Raw genomic sequence first — 22154 nt, 5'->3', positions numbered from 1 at the left:
TTGAAATATTGATAAAAGGTTTGATAGCTGCTGATATGCAGATAATTTCTTTATAATAACATAATGATATATCTGGAGGGCTTTGTCCTTGTTATATATTATCACATAGAGTCATCGGAAACCGTAATCCTACCCACACTTTATATGTTGGACATCTTAGTGATTACTTACCAGTCTTCAGGTATAGAAGACAAACAGCTGCGATGAGAACATTTACGTTCATAGTTGCGTTGCGTAATTTCATAGTTCACTGCCTCGGTAATTTTCCAGACCAGAATATATTGCCTTGCTATCGGTAGTGGTCACAGTGTACAGACTTGTTATTGCAACAAGACATAGTGTATAGCCTTGCTGTATCTACAGGCCAGACTTTACAGTCTTACTAATGGTATCAACCATAGCTTGCAGTCTTGTTAGTCATATAGGCCGTAGTTTATTGTAAAATATTTATTTTACAAAGATAGATCATTGGTATGTATATCTGAATTATAAACTAAAACACTTTTTCAGATCATAAGATGTGCGTTTTTTTCAACTAAATAACGCCTAGATGAAGCCCGAAATAAAAATTGCTCTCATTCATCAGTGGCATGAATACAATTTCTTTACTTCGATAAACCTCAATAGACGAGACTGTATTTACTTGAACCTAAACATAAGTGGTACGGTAAATTAAATGATTTTCAAAAGTTCCACACGTAGTGATGGTCTATGAAATTGAATTTTGAATTTTCCTTTCATATTCTTCTACCACTTGACGGGAAATGTACTTCATTGTTTGAAATGCCTTCATAAATTTGCTTAAACTTCGAAATCAGTACTATAATATAGTATATGTCAGGCGATGCCATCCAATTAACAAACCCAGCTTGAGGATGGACAAAGTCTTTTTCACAGGAAATGCGGGGTTTTAGTGGATGTTTGTGTTGATGCGAGAACTGGCATTGCCAGGTATCTGCAATGTAAGTACGATACGGAAGAAGTCAACTAATATGTTCCATTTAAAAGTTATATAGTGTGGAAGCTTAACAAGAAATTCATAATAATGTATCCCATTTGTTTTCTGTCATATTTTAATTATTGTATAAACATTTTACAACATCGCAGCATTGTTCCCATTATATTTCATCCTGTTGTAGTTCACGTTTACATTTCTTTGGAGGCATTTGTCTAGTTGGAATTTTTGTGGAATTCAATTTTACACTTTCCGAAGTTGAAGGTTAGTCATACACGGTTTACAATAAAGTACATAAGCTTGAACCACCTTCCTGTACATAATTTTGAGCATCTACCTTTTGTTGGCATCATGTAATCTCTAATGCGCTGAGTTCCAGTAAAGACCTACTACATGTATACGTATCATTGCAGCTATTGTATTTTAAAGTTTCCATTTAATTGCCAGACTGAATTTACATGGCCCGAAGTTTCAGACATTAATAGTGTTGAAAGAGTAGTAAAATGGTTGATAGCTGTTGATATTCGACGCTTTCCTTCTACTAATATTATGATATATGTTTTAGGGCTTTGTCCTCGTTATATATTACCACATAGAGCCATCGGAAACCGTAATCCTACCCACACTTTATATGTTGGACATCATAGTGATTACTTACCAGTCTTCAGATATAGAAGACAAACAGCTGCGATGAGAACAGTTACGTTCATGGTTTCGTTGCGAACTTGCTTAAGGATTCATGTAACTTGGGTCTTATATAAAATTGAAGGTTGTGCATACACGATTTATGATAACATGCATGACCTTTCACCACTTTTCTGCACAAAAGGATGATACAGCACATACTGCAGGCAAAGAGATAACAGTCACTTATCAAACTCTGAATGAGGAAAATTTGGAACTTTAGAATCCATACAGAATTCATCAAATGGGGTCTGTCTAGTAATTCCTCTTCCTCTTTCACACAAATGCATTGTTACGAATCTATTGTCTTAAACTTGGTAACAGAAAAGAACGAAAACCAGCAAGCTTTACAAACGTCAACAAATAATTTATTTTCATAGAACGTATAGTGAAAATTTAGAAAGAAAACTCACAATACTATGAATTAAATCCCAAGTAGTCCTAACAGTTCTATTACAAGTCCAAATGTATGAAGTTGCAATCGAATTCAAGCGGTATTCCGATTAAGTTCTAATATTTAATGTTTTGATGTGCCAGTAGTCGTGCACGTACTTATGTGTCATTGTCCTGGAATGTGGTGCTGTGTTAACAGTCTTTTGATGGATCACAACAATATAGTACAAATTGTTCTTGTCTAAATTCACTATAATTCCAAATAAATGTTTTAGTCAAAGAATATTGTAGAACAATTTGTTACTGAGTGAATAAAAATGTGAGAAAATAAATCCACCCAATATTAAAAACTGAACACAAGTCTGTTTTCTGATTCAGAATAAATAATAATAATTTAACAAGATTATATACCCGTTTACTTGGCCAAGGTCGCAATTACCATTTTCTCAAAAGAGTCTCTCAAATTAATATGAACTTTCCACACACAAGCACACACACACAGAGCAATTCATACGGTTGTCAAGTTCGATAATGCTTTCACAGGAAGAATATGCTCACCAAGATTCCTTCCCTTGGACTAGCTGAATTTGAATGCTGTAGGGATTTCGTTGAGTATTGTGACAAGGCATATTTGTAAGGATAAGGGTTAGTCTTTGCTGTCTTCTCATTCTAGAGATCACCACACCTGGTACAGAACTTTCTATTGCCAAAAGGAAAAACGATATTCAAGTGTAATTCAGTGCCGTTTTAATATATGCATGAAAGGCCGAGACTCCATTACAGTCTAAAATATTTTCACATCGAGGAACCTTGCTTACTTTACGGTATAAACAGTGATTGGACATTATTGAAATTTGACACGTCATTGATCGTATATCAGTCTCCATGTACTTTAGAGGAAACCAATTACCGTTCAACTCCACGTACCAAAGATAAACCTATAGGTGATTTCTTTCACAGCCTGTTTGGTACGGGTAACTACCTAAACTCCATCTACATGACTAATCATAATGCATATGAAATTATGAAATCGACTCCTTTTAGTCCAACTTTCTTTTTTCATCACTACTGTAGCAAATCTTAAACGATTATTCTCAATATCCTAATAAATTATACCACTCTAAAAGGTTGTTAAGAATATCTAAGAAAAGCGAGTAAATTAGAGATACATATCGCACATAAATATATAATTAAATTCATCACCATCACTTTCAGCCAATTTTCATTTGTTCAAAAACAACAATAAAAGAAAGTCGTTTCGGTCACAACGCGTGTCAGGAGTATAATTAGGTGCAAACATTGTCTTAAATCAATCAGGCCTTATGACTTACAAAAACCGTTCAAGCATGTATTTTAATGAATTCATATCAGATAACGGAACATCATTTCTTAATTTTGACTCTGCAGTATATTTGATCAACATAGAGATGTATTTACACATAAATGTAACTACATTTTCTGCAGCTCCATTATAAACTTGAACATTTTTTACAGACTTGATATTAATAAGGGCCATAGTGTACAGCTTTGCTATAGTTACAGGCCATCGTGAACACCCATTCTATTGGTACAGACGATAGCGTACAATCTTGCTATTCGTACAGGCCATAGTGTGCAGCCTTGCTATTGGTACAATCCACAGTGTACAGTCTTACTATTTGTACAATCTATAGTGTACAGCCTTGCTATTGGTACAGCTCATAGTGTAAAGGTTTGCTATTGGTTCAAGCCATTGGGTAAAGGATTGCTATTGGTACAAGCCACAGTGTAAAACCTTCATATTGGTACATGTCATAGTGTACAGCTTTGTTATTTTTACAGGCTATAGCGTACAGTCTTAATATTGGTACAGACCATAGTGTACATTCTTGGCATTGGTACATACCATAGTGTACAGCCTTACTATTGATCAAATACATAGTGTACAGCCTTGCTATTGGTACAGCTCATCGTGTAAAGGCTTGATATTGGTTCAGGCCATAGTGTATAGGTTTCCTATTGGTACATGCCATAGTGCAAAACCTTGCTATTGGTACATGCCTTAGTGTATAGCCTTGCTATGGGTACGGGCCATAGCATGCAGTCTTGCTATTGGTACAGGCCATAGTGTATAGCCTTGTAATCGGTACATGCAATAGTGTACAGCCTTGCTACTGGTACAGCTCATAGTGAACAGTTTTTTGCTATTGGTACAGCTCATAGTGTAAATGCATGCTATTCTTGCAGGCCATAGTGTAAAGGCTTAATTCTGCTACCGGTTATAATGTAAAGGCTTGCTATTGGTACAGGCCACAGTATACAGCCTCGCCATTTGTACATGCCATATGGTACAGCCTTGCTCTTGGTACAGCTCATAGCGTAAAGGCTTGCTATATGTACAGGCTATAGTGTAAAGGCTTGTTATTGGTACAGGCCATATTGTACAGCCTTGCTAATGATACAGATCATAGTGTATCTCCTTGCCAATGATATAGGTCATAGTGTTCAGCTTTGCTATGGGTACAGGCCATAGTGTATAGCCTTGCTAATTGTTGACCCTGCCAATAGTACAATCCATAGTTTACAGCCTCGGTAATTTTTCAGACCACAATGTACAGCCTTGCTATCGGTAGAGGCCTCAACGTACAGCCTTGTTTTTGCAACAGAACATAGTTTATAGCCTTGCTATTTCTACAGGCCAGACTTTACAGTCTTACTAATGGTATCAACCACAGCTTACAGCCTTGTTAATCAAATAGGCCGTAGTTTATCGTTAAATATTTATTTTACAAAGATGAATCATTGGTATCTATATCTGGATTATAAACTAAAACAGTTTTTCAGACCATAATCTGTGGTAAATATTTATCTAGTAAAACAACGCCTAGATGAAAAGCCCGAAATAATTTGCTCTCATTCATCGGCGACAATTACTTCGATAAACCTCAATAGACGAGACTGTATTTACTTCAAGTTAAACATAAGTGGTCCGGAAAATTAAATGATTTTCAAAAGTTCCACACGTAGTGATGGTCTATTAAATTGAATTTTGAATTTCCCTTTCATGTGCTTCTATCGCTTGACGGGATATATACCTCATTGTTTAAATTTTCTTCATAAGTTTGCAATGTAAGTACCTGATATTCTAGACCGTCCTCGCGGACTATTAATAGGTGTGAGCAGTCAAACGCTTTGTTTTTAGGATGCCACATGTGTCTATTTGTGATGAAAGATACTTGCTCTTTCAGAAAGGATGTAGCAGAAATTTGGGCTCGCTCGCTGTGTTCTTAATGACAAATGCTGTAAGCCCGGAGTTGGAATTTTGAATTTCCCTTCATGTTCTTCTATCACCTAACGGGAAATATACCTCATTGTTTGAAATTTCTTCATAAATTTGTTTAAACTTCAAAATCAATACTATAATATAGTATATGTCAAGCGATGCCATCCAATTAAGAAACCCAGCTTGAGGATGGACAAAGTCTTTTCACAAGAAATACGTTTTTTTTTTTTTAAGTGGATGTTTGTGTTGATGCGAGAACTGGCATTGCCATGCACCTGCAATGTAAGTACGTGATATTCTAGACACTCCTCGCCGACTATTAGTAGGTGTGAGCAGAGGTGTTAAATCATTGGTTTTAGAAACCAACTGATTGTCCGAAAAGAGGAAAATATGTCTTGACTGCAATGAGACCTGCAATGGATGTGATAGAAATCATAAAAGCGGGATAGAAATAAATGGTACTTAAAGAATAATCACGAGCAAATTTGTCTATGTTCCCAAGGATATCAAGCAGTGGATAAGTAATTAAAAAGCGTGATATATGTTTTATATGTTCTTCTTTTATCTTTGCTTTTTGGATGTTTCTCTTGATAAATATGTTGCTTTTTGCAATGCTTATATTACTAATATGCTTTCTCCACGGAAATTGATTCCCAAATACTCTCCTGAACCTAATTATATTAAGGTGGTGCAGTGTAGGCAACATGGGGTCGGTCGATTTCTCTCTGTGTGTTTTTGTGATGTAAAATTTGTCTATTTGTGATGAAAGATAGCTGCTCTGTCAGAAAGTATGTAGCAGAAATCAATTTGAATATGTTTGGGCTCGCTTGCTGTGTTCTTAATAACAAATGTCGTAAGCCCGGAGTTGGAAGGCTTACTTTGTGAGAAAGGACTCGGTGATTCACACAAAGGGAAATCAGTACACCCAATCAGGAAAAAACACAGCCAAAATAAATTTAACGGACTACAGTGGATACCTAAATGGAACAAAATGTAATTTAATGGACCCATATACAGAGACAAATAACCCCAATTCTGACAGAGATATATCCCAAAGAATAAATCCGTAACCCGTTCATATTGTTACGACTTAAATAAATGTCTTGGAGTAAAATAGATTTGTTTATATTTCGTCGTGTGGTAAAAGAAAATTGCGATACTTTAATGAGTGACAAAGCCACAAGTTAAACTATACTTCTTTGTACTACAAGATGAAATAGATCTGACATACACAAAGAAAAAGAAAATTTTCTTTTTATTATATACCAAATTTGTCTCTGAATCATAGTTTACAAGAGCAAAGTCACTCTTAAGCAGCCCACCCCATAATGGTCAAATGGACGTAACTTAAGAATGAAGATGGGAAATTTCGTGTTGTCATATTTGAAAATAATAAGGATATAATATAAATATGTTATAAAATATGATAAACATTTCACCAATAATATTCTATAATTGATAAGAAAGTATAAAATGATATGCAAAGTTACTTTTCACAGCGCTAGACATAGTACCATGCGATGATGCAGGTTTACGGTGTAGAATAAAATGCAGAAGGATTTCAGGTACAGAATGCTCTTTTTGTCCCTTCTAAAGTGGTATAGGATCTTTCATTAAAAAATTGTTTTATGTATCAAGAAATAATAAAATTAACAAAATGGCCCGCGTTAGAATAATGATTCATTACCAATGACATGCAAACAATTGACACTTATAAAAAGTGTATATACCATGGACCTAACAGTTGACACTTATACAAAGTGTATATACCATGCATCACCATGCCTTTCAGTTTCAAATAGAAAAATTTAAGGCATGTCATGAATGAGACCTGTTAATGCGGAAGCAAAGTCTACGGATTATACAACTTTCTGGGAACTGACAGTGTTGCATTCATTTTGAAGGCACACTAATTATATATATGAGCCTTTAGGCAAACTTATAATGAATTTAATACGATACTCGCTGGTTATGAACTGTTTTTCTCTTTCTTCTTATGAAATTGTGTCGTGGTCGTCAGCTCTAAAAATGTAAACTTATTAACAGCAAACAGCGGAAACCAACAAGTTTTTTTATGATTTACGCCTCTAGAATACAAATTAAAAGAACGTACAATATTTTGAATTAAAGTCCAAATAGCGATGAGAAGAAAATTTATTGGCCAATTAAACTCTGTGAGTCAAGAAACAATCCTCAGCTGCACAAACAACATTTTCTAAAGTGTCGACCTTTTGCTCATCGAGGAAGGTCTTGACGCCATAATGTATACAATGTCTGAACTCTTCAGCTATTATGAGATCTCTTATAATATCTTTATCGACCTTCTTGGCTGGGCACTATCTATCAAATAATTATTCTTCTTCCCTTGCAAATCGACATGGGTCTGTCCAGTTTCTTTTCTACAGTTCCTAAACTTTTGTCGATATGCCCCAGGTACCAGCTCATAATCTTCAAGGTACCTTCTTTAACCTTATCATAATCCGAACTTTGTTGTACCGACTGAGAAGTGTAGAGTTCAAAAGCTTTGCCAGTAAGTAAACTTTGTAATAATAAAGTCCAATGAAGTTCCCCACTTTTGATGACATTGTGAAAATTTGTTGATTTCACTAAAGAAATTCTCGAATATGTGAAATTAAAATGTCCGAAACAAGTGAATTTAATAAATTTCAAAAACAAACTGAACTTTCTGACATATTTTAGAGAAAACAATATCCCGGACAAGCCCCCATTTTTTATGCTACGACTAGACTTTCTTAAACTAGGTAACAGAAAAAAGCGAAAACTAACAAGTTTTGTAAAACTGTACAAAAGATTTTTACCTAGGATACAAATGGAAAATTTAAACAGCATTACAGTATGGTGAATTAAATCCCAAAATAGTCCTAAAAGTTATATCGCAAGTCCAAAAATATAGCGCATTCCTAAATATCCCTATATAAACAAAAAGACAACTAATAAATATAATATTCATCCCAACTCTGTGCTATCAATGACAGACGTGGCCACTAAACAAGATGCGTGTGCTAAAAATCGACGCGGATGAAATGATGTGTTTGAGAAAACAAAACAGTAAACAATGCCAGAAATGGTAGTAGAAAATGGCTGGAACAACAATGATCAGAGACTACAGTGAGACACAAAGACGTAAATGGTTTGGACACTTCATCAGAATGAACATCAAAGCTTACAACATAAAAAAATTCAGGCTTTAAAGAAAATGGAAGCCCAAGGAAAAGATAGATTAATGGAGGAGCGGAGACTTTCAAAAAACACAATATGACAACAAGCCATGCTTCACGCCTGGCTCTAAACCCGAAACTCTCCCTGCAACGCTTTACGGTACAAGCAGTATGGCCAGACAACACTAAATGCGGTAGCTAAGTATATCTCTCACAACGTTTTGGGAACTACCAGTGATGTATTAATTATGAAAGCACACTAATTTCATATCTGAGCCTTTAGGTAAGATTTTAATGAGCTTGATATGGTCTTCTCTGGATTGGAACTGAGTTTTCTTACTTCTTCTGAAACTGATTCTTGTAGTCGTCATCTGCTTAATGTTCATTTTGGGGGGTGTCAAGAAGTTTGACAATCAAGACTAACTGTGTGTGCGCTTAACATTTTAACATGGATGGTAAAAATCTAATAATACATTGAATTTATGCCGATAACTGCTATTAGGTGCCGTTCGGAACGCCCTTATTTACTAAACAAGGGTTGACTGAGTATTTAACTATTTTTTATTCGCGAATTCTCGATCCGAACTAGTGCATTTGTTTATTAACTAATATGAGAATTGTTCTCGACTTTTCGAGTGCTGTTGTTTCAGATGTGCATCGAAATCCGGAAGTTGTTTAAAAAGTGCAGATTATGTAGATTAAATGACGCCATATTTAATGTTGACTCTTGTTACGACAGGAGACATGCATTTGGCCGCTATTAAAGTGCTTAAAATTAAAATCGTTTTGAGTTCTTTGAACGCATTAAAAAAATACTTTTATTCGCTTTCGGTCAATTTCATTCGTTCATTTGTTGCATGTTTAGAACTGATTATTTGAATTATCTGGTTCTCTCAGGAGCATATACCCCAGTCCCTGGCACGACACTGACACCCATTCAACTGTATTTCCATATCTGATGCACTAGAACAAGGGTGGGCAATACGTTTCGCTGTCGGTCACTCCACTAATTCTGGTAAGTCGTCACGGGCTGCAAGTTTCTGCCATATTAATGAAATTACCTCACAATATAATGTTTTTCCCTCCTGTACAGTGTTAGCGAAGTAAATGTGCATTACCATAAACTCCTCCGCGTGCCTTTACTTCAACGGTATCTAAAAAACCAGACACGAATCCGATTATGTTAGATTTAATGGAGGAGGCTTCTAGTAATTTCCTTGTCTTCCTCGACTTATGATTGGTCGAATAAAAAATGTTTGACGGGCGGGATCAGACCAGGGGCCCGAAAATTACCCACGCCTGCCCTAGAAGGCTGTGAAGTGTATTTCAGCGTCTGCCATGATAATTTACACGTCTTACAGAATGGGAACATTTTCCATCATCGTCTTTTAAATTGTCGGGTTAATTGTATTTCAAGAGTTTTACTAAGCCAATCAGTGATGAAAATTTGAAAAAGTCCAAAGTAAGGTGGTATTATGAACTATGCAGCCGCCATTTACCCACGACGTCCATTCAGTTATATCTTGCATTCGATGTTTAAACAATAATCATTGTAACAGCATAGAGGGCAATGTTTGTCGCTATTCGACGATAATTATTGTTCTTGTTGTGGGTTTAACACCCCTTGTTAGTACAAGATAGGCTATACATGGCGGCCAGCAGAACTGGTGGAGGAATAACCCGGGAAAACCCCAAGAATATGACTCATTTTCCATCTCTTGTGACTGAGAACAATAATGCACGAAGGCAGGAAAAGGTTGCAGAGAACTATTGAGTTATCTGGGGACCTAAACATATCGCCGTTTTTCCTTTTTTGACTTCCAAACTATGTCATCGTTTCTCTTTTTCATACCATTGCAAAATTAATAATTTAGGATCCTAAATGAAAAAGTGGGATGCATTGTACTCCAATAAATTAGGGGTTATCTTAATCGTGAGGTAAAACTCGAATTTAGCAGGTATTTTGTTTAAAATTGTCTTGATAAAAGAGATCGACTGAATGACGCTCCACAGGCAGAAAAGAATTTGTAGGATTCCACGATAAATCTATTTATAGTACTTTTAAATATTTTAGCTGCAGAATATGGAGAAGAACCACCGCTACTAGCAAGCTTTCTCACATTCCCACATTGACCCAGCCCAAGACTCGAACCCATGCGGACATTGGTGAGGTGGTAGCAATCGGTTATATGGAACATTTTAGACCGCTCGGCCATCCGAGACACCGTCTTCGACATTCATGGAAAGGTACTGTTTTCAACCACTCAGTATAAAAGTTCTGTTCTGAATGTACCTGGATGATGCTACAGCAGAAGACCAAATTGCCAAGAGGACTCCTTCCATCTCTGACGACGTATTTCTAAACCGTGACGCTCTATTGTCAAAAAGGACAAGTTACAGGATTCCACAATGATCTCTTTATTGTACCTTTTAATTGTATGAGCTGCAGAGCATTGAAAGCATCTGATGCAATGGTTAGAAACTCAAATATACTAAAATTGGTAATCAAGAATTGTTGTTCAATGGTTGAGCTAATATGTTTGCAAAATAAGTCGAGTACAAAAAGCTTATGTCGTGGCCTCGGATCTGACATGACGGATATAAGAGTATTATACTCGTCTCAGATTCAGTCACCTTATACTAACAAGAAACTGTTCATTTAAATTCATAATTAATAATATTATGAAATCATAAGTTATTGAACTGGCATCATTCGACGTATTACTTAGATACTTCCACAAACTTTATTTGATAAAAATCAAATCATAATTGTTTGTGTTATTACGTTCATTAGCTTATAACGACAAAACCTTGCATCTAGAGTTTTGACATTAAAATGTAGGTCTGTGTGTTAGCGATCAACATGGTTATTGGAATACCGCTTAAGACAAATTCTGGTACGAATTAATTTGTGCATGTGCATTTCCATGCAATACAATAGTACGAGAGATGGCCTTTGAATGACACCATGGTGAAGAAGATTTGATTTTCAAACTTCTTCACAAAAGTGCAGAATTTTTGGTGGTCTGATCTGTGTAATATTCATTCAAAATCCATTGCCAATTGCAAGGTGTTCAAGCGAAAACCCCGTAACAGTCATCCAAGAGAAGTATTTAGATGACCACCATGCCTGCCCTGCTGGAAGCCAGGTCAGTGACATTTTAATTCAGAACAGCCGCGGCTAGTGTTTTAGAGAAAATCTTATATCGATACGTCGTTCTCTTCAGAAGAGATAGCTATAAACAGATTGTAGACATTACCATCAATGCAGCCATTTTAGAGACTAGATTATCATCAGTACACAAACATAGCATCACAACCTTTTAAGTGGAAACCCCATATGGGAATAAAATTGTCTATTCAGAAGGAAGACCGACAGAAAGACGTTTCAGATGGCCCTGGTGGCACTCTGAACATTTTTGTCAAAAGATCACCACATACGTATAGTAAGACTTCGTTTAATGAAACTCGATATTGATATGATCATTCAAGAGACGTAAAGATAACATGATTTTCAGTACAAAAGCTGTAGTGTTGGCGTGCGTTCTTTGCCCCACAGGCCCTCTTTGTGTCACTTCCACCCATCCTAACCGCTATCCCCCCCAACAAACCTGCAATGGTTGTCACAGTCGTGATTCAAGTCACACTAAGACCAATAGCTGCTGACCCAGCAGGCCCGCAAATAGTATCTATAACACTGGACAACAAATTTTTACAAAAGTCATGTTACTGAAATAAAATTAGTCAATTCTTATCAATTTTTATGTGCTGAACACGAATATGACAGTCAAATTGCAAAATTGGCTCTAGTTTTTTTGTAATCTGCAAGAAATTAACGTTTACATAACGAAATGCATTCCAATAGTAAAAGGTCAACTGTAATAGCCTACCTATAAAAAATCAAGTCATTGACTACATCTTAGATTTCTTCGCCTGTCTCTTGTACAGCTGTTCGGGAGCATCTCTGAGGAGTGTCCAGCAGTAGTCAGCCAGCATTGTAGTGGACCATTTTCCCTGGTATCTTTGTTCCATTGTTGCGATATCTTGATGAAAACGTTCGCCATGTTCATCACTAACAATACCACAGTTGCTAGGAAAGAAATCCAAATGGGAATGAAGGAAGTGAATCTTTAGAGACATATTGCAGCCAAGTTTCTTATACTTCATCAACATGTCTTCTACTAGTTCCTTATAGTTTTCTGCCCTAACATTTCCGAGGAAGTTTGTAGAAACTAGGCGAAAAGCATTCCATGCTTGTTTCGCGTCACCTTCCAGCAAGTTGTTGAACCGGTCATCTTTGAAAAGCTCTCGAATCTGAGGACCCACAAAAACTCCCTCTTTAATCTTTGCTTCGCTGAGTCGAGGGAATTTTTCATGCAGGTATCGGAATGCTGGCAAAGTCCGGTCAATGGCTTTCACGAAGTTCTTCATCAAACCTAGTTTGATGTGAAGGGGTGGTAGCAAGATTTTCTGAGCCTCAACCAGAGCTGGGTGTTGGATATTCTTCTCTCCAATGGCTACATTCTGCCTGTGAGTCTATTCCTTCCTCATGTAGTGCATTTCCCTTGCTCGGCTATCCCACTCGCATAAGAAACACATGTATTTTGTATATCCTTGCTGCAGTCCCATTAAAAGGGCAACTACCTTCAAATCACCACAGAGGTGCCAGCTGTACTTGTTATACTCAATGGAATTCAGTAGCTGCCTTAAGTTATCGTATGTCTCTTTCATGTGGACAGCATACGCTACTGGAATAGATGGAAGAATGTTTCCATTGTGCAAAAGCACAGCCTTGAGACTCAGTTTCGAAGAGTCCACAAATAGTCTCCATTCTTGTGGGTCATGAGTGATTTTTAAAGCATTCATGAGGCCCTCAATATCGGAACAGAATATCAGATTACTTTCCTTTCTGAAGAAAGGCTCCAATTGCTGGTGGCGCTTTCGATATGCAGTAATTGTGACATCTTCTTCTAGAAGATTCCATTGTTGGAGTCTTGATCCTAGCAATTCTGCCTTGTTCTTTGATAAGTCCAAATCACGAATCAGGTCATTTAGTTCTTCCTGTGTTATTCTGTGTGGGGTTGATGATGCACCACAGTGAAAATCTGGATCACTGCATGCTGATGGACCAGGAGAAGAACAGGTCGACTCACCTTTGTCTTCGTCAGATGAATCAAGAGAATATTCTGCTGGAGGTTCTGGAATAGGAAGTCCCTCACCATGTGGAACTGGTCTCAATGCAGACAGAATGTTTGGGTAGACTATTCTCGACTTCTTTCGCTTCGTTATTCCGCCGGAAAGAGGAGGAACCAAGCAGAAGTAACAGTCATTTAGGTGGTTGCTTGGCTCTCTCCACACCATTGGGACTGCAAACGGCATTGATGACCTTTTGCAATTCAACCACTGTGAAAGCTGTGTTGTACATGTAGCACAGCATATATGCGGAGCCCAAGGCTTGTCTTGGTCACCAACCTTGCATCTGAAGTAAAGATGATATGCCTTCTTCACTTGAGAATTGATACTTTTCTTCTGGTTGGCAAATGTCACTTCCCCACAAATATAGCAAAAATTGTCCGCGGTATTAACACACTTTTGAGGCATTACTGTTCTTTATTGTACGTAAATGGATAAAATAATAAGTTTTATGTAACAGTAGCTTGAACTGTCTCGCACAACGTCTAAAATATTTTAAATGCTGAACCTATCTGATTGGACTTTATATAGTACACTGCTTACGTCAGCTTCAGCAGCCGCCTGGCATTAGTATAATAGGCTTACACATGTATAGTACACTGCTGACGTCAACTTACTTCAGCAGCCGCATGGCATTAGTATTGCATTGCATCAGAAAATGATGCAATCAACTGTGGATGATGTGAGCATGATGGTATTATGCAATGTTACATCATTATTCCGGATGTTGCTGCAGTCCTACTGGAGAAATTTACACAGTGAAACATAGAAAATGAGGTATATGAATATCTTCAAAACGAGAGCCAATACAAATTTTTCACGGTTATATTCGTGTTCGGCACACCAAAATACTACAGATTAGGGCCTTTTCAAGTCAGTAATGATTTCACTGTTGACCAGTGTAACCAAACACACGCGTCTGTATTTCGTGATCAGCTCAGTTCTCTTAGTAATTTCATCCTACGGCTGTTATTCCACTTCGAGTATTTTTTAACGTCGGTAAGACAGAGGGTCCATCATTGTTCTTCTAGTAATAATGTAATTGCGTATTTAAATTTCACGACAGGCAGACATTGCCCGGTTTCAGTATCACACACAGGAGCAATACGTACACGTACTTCTAACCAATTATTATTTTATCTACTGGCGCAATTGTCATGCTGTTATAAAATACTCGTACTCGGGATTATTTAAATCTCCTGCGATTATACGTTCTTGTGCTCTGACACCCCTCATTAAAATCGTCAGGGTGATTCCCACTATCAATTTCAATTTGACCCTTCACATGATTATATTTCAGTGTGTACGAGGGTCTGCTAACATCTCTTGGAAGCAGATATTCGTTTACAAGTGGAACCAAATCATCATCTATGCTTACATCCTTTGTTAGGTCATCAAGCACCCCATCGGTAAATTCCGCAACCATATCACCACGGTCAGATTCCATCACGTATTATACGACATAAATCTAATGCTAACACAAACACAACCAAAGAAGGGTAAGAACCCGTCCGTATAAATGTTGAATATTTGGAACTGAATTTCATCTCCGGCAACTATATAATGCAACTGTGTAAGATTCCATCTGAATACTGTTCGGTTTCTCATAAAGTGAATAAAAAATAAGATACGACATATCCATTCGACCCCATGAACCTTTAGCTATGGTTATGACAAACAGGATCGATTCGGACTGGCGCACATTTAAGAAATGACGTTCAGGACTATCAAAACCATTCTCTGCAGGATCAAAAACGAGCTGCCCATTTGCTCATTTTATCTCGTCATTAGAAGGATAGATTGGATTTTCTCAATCTTTGAATAAGATTCCGACAATTATGCTGCATGAATTTACCACACGCGTTGGTGGTGTCGGTGTTGGTACGTTAGTGATTTGTTGATCAAATTGTAGTTATGTTGCTGCATTAGTACTATCAACATAGTCTCTGATAAACGCAACCGACACACAGCTGTCTCCGATTCCACAGTTTTCAGTGACTTCAACCAGGTTTACACCACGGCGTCTTTCAACTTTACAATAACATCTTGAGTGTCTATGTTGAAGTTTTCGGTTTGTCAGTGTGAGCTTCTAAAAGCACAAGGTCACATGGGTGTTCAACGCCAACAACCTTGCTTGTAAAATCAGACAAATGTGCTTCAGAGGCAAATCAGCTTTGATCCACAACAGCATTGTGTCGACCAGCAGGGTAAAATCCGTAAATGTTAATACAGATTTTTGTATAATACTACGGGTACACGCATATTAATGTGAAATCAATAAGTACTTTCGGTATTACTGAACGTGTCACCAACTGCCTTTTCTTACAGCCATTCCTGATGCAGTTCTGATATCCCCTAGCGCTGCAGCTTTTGCAACCACTGGAGCCACTGCTACCATTTTTTGCAGGACCACGGGTTGTCTGAACAAGTCTAAGTGTTTCAGTGAGAAGTAATAAATCGGATGCAACGTATGAAAGTCATGTTTAGACATTTGGCGACAGTGTCTATGTTTTGATGCCGGCCCGTCTATGACTAAAGATTGTGATATTGCACGTGCAATAAGACGAATGGATACTGCATGATCAAGTCGAGTTTTTTCAGAAGGTTCCAGATGACCGTTTAACCGCAACGAAACTTTGATTATTCATAAGGTGTCAAATATCTTCTTACTATGCTCTTGACTACTGGGTGAGCTGATCTCGTGTAACCATCGCTGTATCTAGCAATCCCAATAACCGTCGTGGCAATATCGACGTTGTCCAACATTGATTCGATTTCCTTGCCATCAAAGGAATAACGTGCACTGTTAAACAATGACATGATATCACTGTTAACAGATTCAACTTGGGCATTGGAGGGGTGATCAGCATCATCGGCCTGTACCAGTTTTCAACATAGCATCACGAAATAGATAAAGCTCATCTTTTACTGTCATTGAATTATCTCTGCAGGCAAAACCCATAGCATCCAAGCATAGTAAGATGTACCCAAACTCCGTTCGCTCCTTAATCTTTGACTCAGAATGATCTTAGAAATCTCAACTGTTGTTTAATCTGATTTTGAGATGGATAACTTGGGATCGGATATGCATCATTGCTCCATCAGCGGACGATATATCATGTTATGAGGTAAACAGAGAGTTTACGGTTGCGCTTTCGTCCTCGGAAAGAAGCAAAACCTGCACAATTGATTCCTTTTCCACAATTGATGAAGCTCCTAGCATTGACAACCTTCATCCAATGGGAATAATCTTGTCGTTTACGAAGGTGTGATGCTTAAACATCAAGATAACGCTGCGAGAATGTTTTCCCGAGGTCGACACAAGAACACAGACGTGATATATGTAACACATCATTACGCACACGTACCTAAAGAGATCCGAGGAAACTGCAAAATGGTAATGATGTTTCGTGGCATTGACGCGCATGGTCTTGCAAGCATTCATTCGACTTGGTGTGCCATTTGTGGGATTTAGTTTTGCAATATATGTGCGGATGTCACCAAGGACCCTTATGGTTTCCTCCCTATTGTCTTGACTAGGGCCATCGGGGGAAAATATTGAATCTGTAAGGACACAAAAGCGGCAATTTAACAAACATCATAAACATATACAATGACGAAATCTACCAGCCATTCCATAACAGAGGCTGCTTACCGACGTCGAAAAGCCGTGATCAACTAGAACTTCTTCGTGAGTACAAGGATGCAGGCAACATTTGATGCAGTTGCCACAGAAAGATCTCTCTCCCCATTGGAGAAAAAAAATTTCTAAGTGGTTGCGCAGGCAAACATGGAGGCAAACATTGAACAATCAAATGGTTCAATGTGTGTCTGTGGAGCAATAAGAAGCAAATGAACTCGTAGATCGGTTGGAAACATTAGTGGGGATCAGTTGGCAACAACGTACAGGAGGTCGTTAATGAGGTCTCAATTGTGTCAGCGATTACTCAACAACAATATCCTGGGCAATACCGACGTTTCGCTTTCTGATTCACGATTGCATAGAAGACATCAACAACGCATATTACGACACTGATGATGGGTTCTGATGCATTTCTTACTGAGACGCCCTGCGTCTTACACAAACTATATTTTTTGTGATAGAGAGTGTAAATGCAAATACAACGCCAAGCCTTACATCAAGAAAACCAAACTTATGTCGTGTCTTTCTCTGTGTCAGTGTAAGCACACTTTAGACTATCCTAGCATTGTTGCACGTGTATTACAGCTGTTATTATGCAATTACGGCCATTCGGTGGTATTTCACCCGTAGATGTTTTTTTTTTTTTTTTTATGGATGATGGAATAATCTTAATGGATTTTGGCGAAACTCTACTATGTTCATAAGCGATCATGAAAATACATTTAGATATATCAGCTCGATTAAATCTGCTCCGTAAGAGATTGACATCACATAGCCGTAAATAATAACAATTTTAAATTGACCCAAAATTATTAATGAAATCCTCTAGGATAAACGAATCTTACGCACATTATCTGGAGGGTCCGGATACCATATCGCGCCATCTATGATCATGATAACGTTAAGGATTTAAAGCAGTTCTACATATAACGTTATCAGTGGCAGTAATGAAACGGTGGACTGTGGAACCACGTGAATCTATATGGATTACTGAAACCGTTGGAGTGTATCTTTCATATAATAAATCGCAAATTGACGAATCGTCGTTTCACCATATATTAGATCTCCGAGAGAAGACTTTAATAACGAAAATGAAAATTCAAAATTGAACTGATATTTAATACAGCGACAATCGACCCGTACCTGTAATACCTGTACTTGTGGTTAAAGCGAAAAAACATTTTTACATGACACATTACGAAGAGGATCTTTGCGATGCTGTCCAGGGATACTTTACAGTAGCACTTAAGGTAGTCGCGGTTCAATTGAATAGAAATCGATTGCGTAGAACCATCTAGCAGTATTGGACGAAACCGATAATATATAAACAATGGCAAACTTATATGACCCTTCGTTTAATATGGAAGTGTCATTGAACATAAAACTAAAAAATAAGCCTGAATTTTAGTATTATTCGTTCCCGGCAAAAGATCATGATCACCCGGGACAAATACACTTTCAAGTGCATGATGCGTCTTGGTATTTTCTCCCGTGTGAGGATTTGTTAGAAATGCATGGAAAACTGATACAAACCAAAATTATGGCTTACACTACCAATACACATGTTGTTTTTGTTCTCAACGGTTTTAATAGCCCACATTATTTCATCAACGGAATGGAAATCGAAGCACATTTAAGCAACGTTGACATTGCCACGGTAATTCTTTGACTCGTCATATTTTGCCACGATTATGCAGCTCCGCTGGCCCACCTATGATGTTTCACGAGGAAGAATTGCGTAATGTATATCAGTTTCAGTTATATTACGACAGGCTGTGGATGGTTCAGTGCCCACCCCCAGTTATTATTACTATGGAACAATTAATCTTTTTTAATCCTAATTACAACCATGTATTTGCAAGGCCAACCTCGAATAGTCAAACTCACATTAACAGCATACAGAAAGGGTAACACTAATATGCTCGTGGCGTTATTGGCCGCGGTTGTGAAGTTGTAGCATTTTCCGACGGACTGATGGAATGTCTGACCTGTAATGCCAATATCGATTGTGATTTTTTTACAGGTATTGATGCATATATACGTTAACAAACCCTCGTATAAGCTGAACTAAAATCCTATTATAAACCATATAAAAATCGATATTTTCGACCATCATTATGTACCAATGCCACCTTGAAACTTGGAATCTTTGCATTTGTACTCGATACGCTCAGTCGCAGAATGCATAGGCAGGTATGAATGCACTCATATCGTTTTTTCAATGATGAAGTCGAGTCCACTGACCAATCCACCACGGCTGCATTCCCTGTTGATTATATTGCACCACGATTGACCAACTAGGATAATTTCCAACGTGTTATTCAGCAAGGATGTGTAACAGCTTTTGGGCGAAAACGAGAATAATCGTTTCAGAAACTATTCAGTGGATTAATCACAATGGTTTTATATGCATAATGCCAGACTCCAAGAAAGCACAATCGCCGGAAAGTTAAATAATCCACCGAAAGATACTTTCTATCATTCTATGAGAGCTGTACCAGTAAAAAAGAAAACAATGATTAGAATTGCGCTTGCGTGTTGCATCTGTATATGGCCACCCTATCGAGCAATTATTCTTCGCGATGACATTATTAAAAGAAGAATTATGCCAGACCCTGAAACTTACCAATTCGAAACGAAATCGAAGCTAAACAAGCTTTTCGAGATGACATCCCAAAGAGAAATGCAATAGTCGCAAAATACAAGCGCATATGTAACGTCGTAGACGCTATTCAATTACTGTTGACGTTGGTATTTATGGAATTACAGCAACTGCATTTATCATAGGTACTCTAATCGGATATGTTATCAGAGGTGTATCAATAGTAAAATGGTGAAATAATTTCATTAGCATTGCAACAGCGAATACGTGTTTATCAGGAATTCCTCGTGGCAGCACAAAGTAGGCTCAGAATGATTAATAAGGTATATTCGATGGCTATCGAAGATTGAATAAATATCATCACAGAGTTCGTGACTGTACTGGAACAATTGGAAAGCAACCAAAAACTTTATGCCCATATAAGAAAAAGAGGCTTTAGCCACACAGAACAAGTGCTTGATTTACAGACAGTGAAATTCGACTAAATATTAGCCTGTCAGCATGTTTACTAGTGCTGTGCAAATTCGTTTACGCGACCAAATTGTGAAGTAATTTCATTTCCACCCAAAAAGATAATTGCATATTTAACAAATTAATAAGAGCTACATAGTTTATGCTGGCAGGATTTTACAAAATCTTTAACGCGAGCGTTAGAATTATTTTTACTGCCTACATCTTAGGTATACTGTATATACCCGCGTGTGATTTAAGGGCATAAAAGGCTTTAACCTATATCAGTAACAACAGTCCATCAGCCCCATAATGATACTATTATACTTTATGTTGTAATGTATTTGCCAAATCAAACAGGTTTATCGTTTCCTCTATTTAATTGAATAATAAATAAATGCATTTCTAAATGTGGACGTTCTATACTTTCCCTTAGGATTCTCCTCCAAATAAGTGGCACCAAGAATTGAAACGTTTTCTTTTAAAGCGCTCTTTATTTTGGTTCTGAAATGGATAGTTCGTTAGCTGTAATCAGTCTTGAATTGGGAGTGTTGCCTTGTTTTCTAGCATGAAGCTGTTTCTTGAGATATAATAGGGTCATAATTTGTTGAACACTGTACATAAGATTAGCCTTTCTAAAAACAACTTCATTCACTTACTGTTAATATTTTAACATCATTTATTGCATTTGGGATTTGTTCAGCATTATCTTAGATGAGTCTCCAAACTATTTTGTACAAGCGAAATAATTTGCAAATATACGTTTCAAAAGTGGCTCCCCCAAATAACATTACAGCAGTCTAACTTTGGATGTATATTGCTATTGATTTATATTAACCGAAGTGTATTTGATCGATATGCCCTACAGACATCAACTGATTTTATGACACATGACTTGAATATGTTCCTTCACTCAGGCAGTCAACACCAGTCTTAAAGTTTTACATGATAAAGCAACAATAATAATTTTTGTGGAAGACAGTAGTTATATTTCATCTTTGCAACATCAACAACATTACAGATAGAAAACCAAATTCTAAAACATCTAGTTTATGCTTGCTATCATTTATAATCTGAAATATATAATATTTAATAGTACCTTAAACTTCAAAGCCATCGGCGTTAATAATCTCTCAGGAGAGAGACAGAGAGCGAGTGGACAAGAGAGAGAGAGAGAGAGAGAGAGAGAGAGAGAGAGAGAGAGAGAGAGTGAAAGAGACAGAGAGTTAAATTGACAGGGTTTCTCTGTGCAAAAATGTGGTCACAAGTAGCCGTAGACTCTTCGTTCAATGAAACCAGTATGCACTTGCTAGTAATATAGTCTTTTAGTGTTACTAAGAATTATGAGGTCTCCTATAGGAAACAACGTTAACGGCTTTGAAAGATCGAAACAATCCATTAAACTTATGTTTTTTTTCACCACCGTCTGCAGCAAGAATCAACCGTGCAATAAATTATGACAATTCGTAATTGTACTTTGTGTATTTTTAGTTGCGAAATCCATGGTATAAAAAGGAGATATGATCTATGTTTCTTATGGGGAAAACATCAATATTCGTATTCTAAGGATTCCAATATCGCAACGGCAAGAATTTTCATACATTGTCCAGGATTTATAGCTACTAAATGGTTCCATGGACGTATCATGTGGCTGGCCAAAAGCCGACATCTAAAAAGCCATTGAAAACGAAATAAATAGGTAAAATCAATTGATTAGGTCAGAAACAAATAATTATAGTTTATTTTCTAAAATGTCAAAAGGTTTGAAGCAAAATGTTTAAAAAAATATCGAC

At 37.3% G+C, this 22154-nt stretch overlaps 1 protein-coding gene across 1 annotated transcript in view; it reads right to left on the bottom strand.

Moving 5' to 3' along the window:
• The window catches only part of LOC149787685 (asialoglycoprotein receptor 2-like), a 32987-nt gene extending 31258 nt beyond the window's left edge, over window positions 1–1729 (bottom strand). Inside the window, exon 1 of the mRNA XM_089975638.1 lies at window positions 1614–1729. Within this exon, the coding sequence (XP_089831764.1) occupies window positions 1614–1665 (52 nt within the window). The 5' untranslated portion in view covers window positions 1666–1729. The remainder of the gene's footprint in view (window positions 1–1613) is intronic.
• Between the last annotated feature and the right edge of the window lie 20425 nt (window positions 1730–22154).

The sequence above is a fragment of the Sinohyriopsis cumingii genome, chromosome 11, assembly GCF_028554795.1.
Source record: "Sinohyriopsis cumingii isolate HCF-2022 chromosome 11, ASM2855479v2, whole genome shotgun sequence".
NCBI classification, from domain to species: domain Eukaryota; kingdom Metazoa; phylum Mollusca; class Bivalvia; order Unionida; family Unionidae; genus Sinohyriopsis; species Sinohyriopsis cumingii.
Note: the sequence above shows the minus strand (reverse complement) of the source record. Positions and strands in the feature narration are given on the sequence as shown.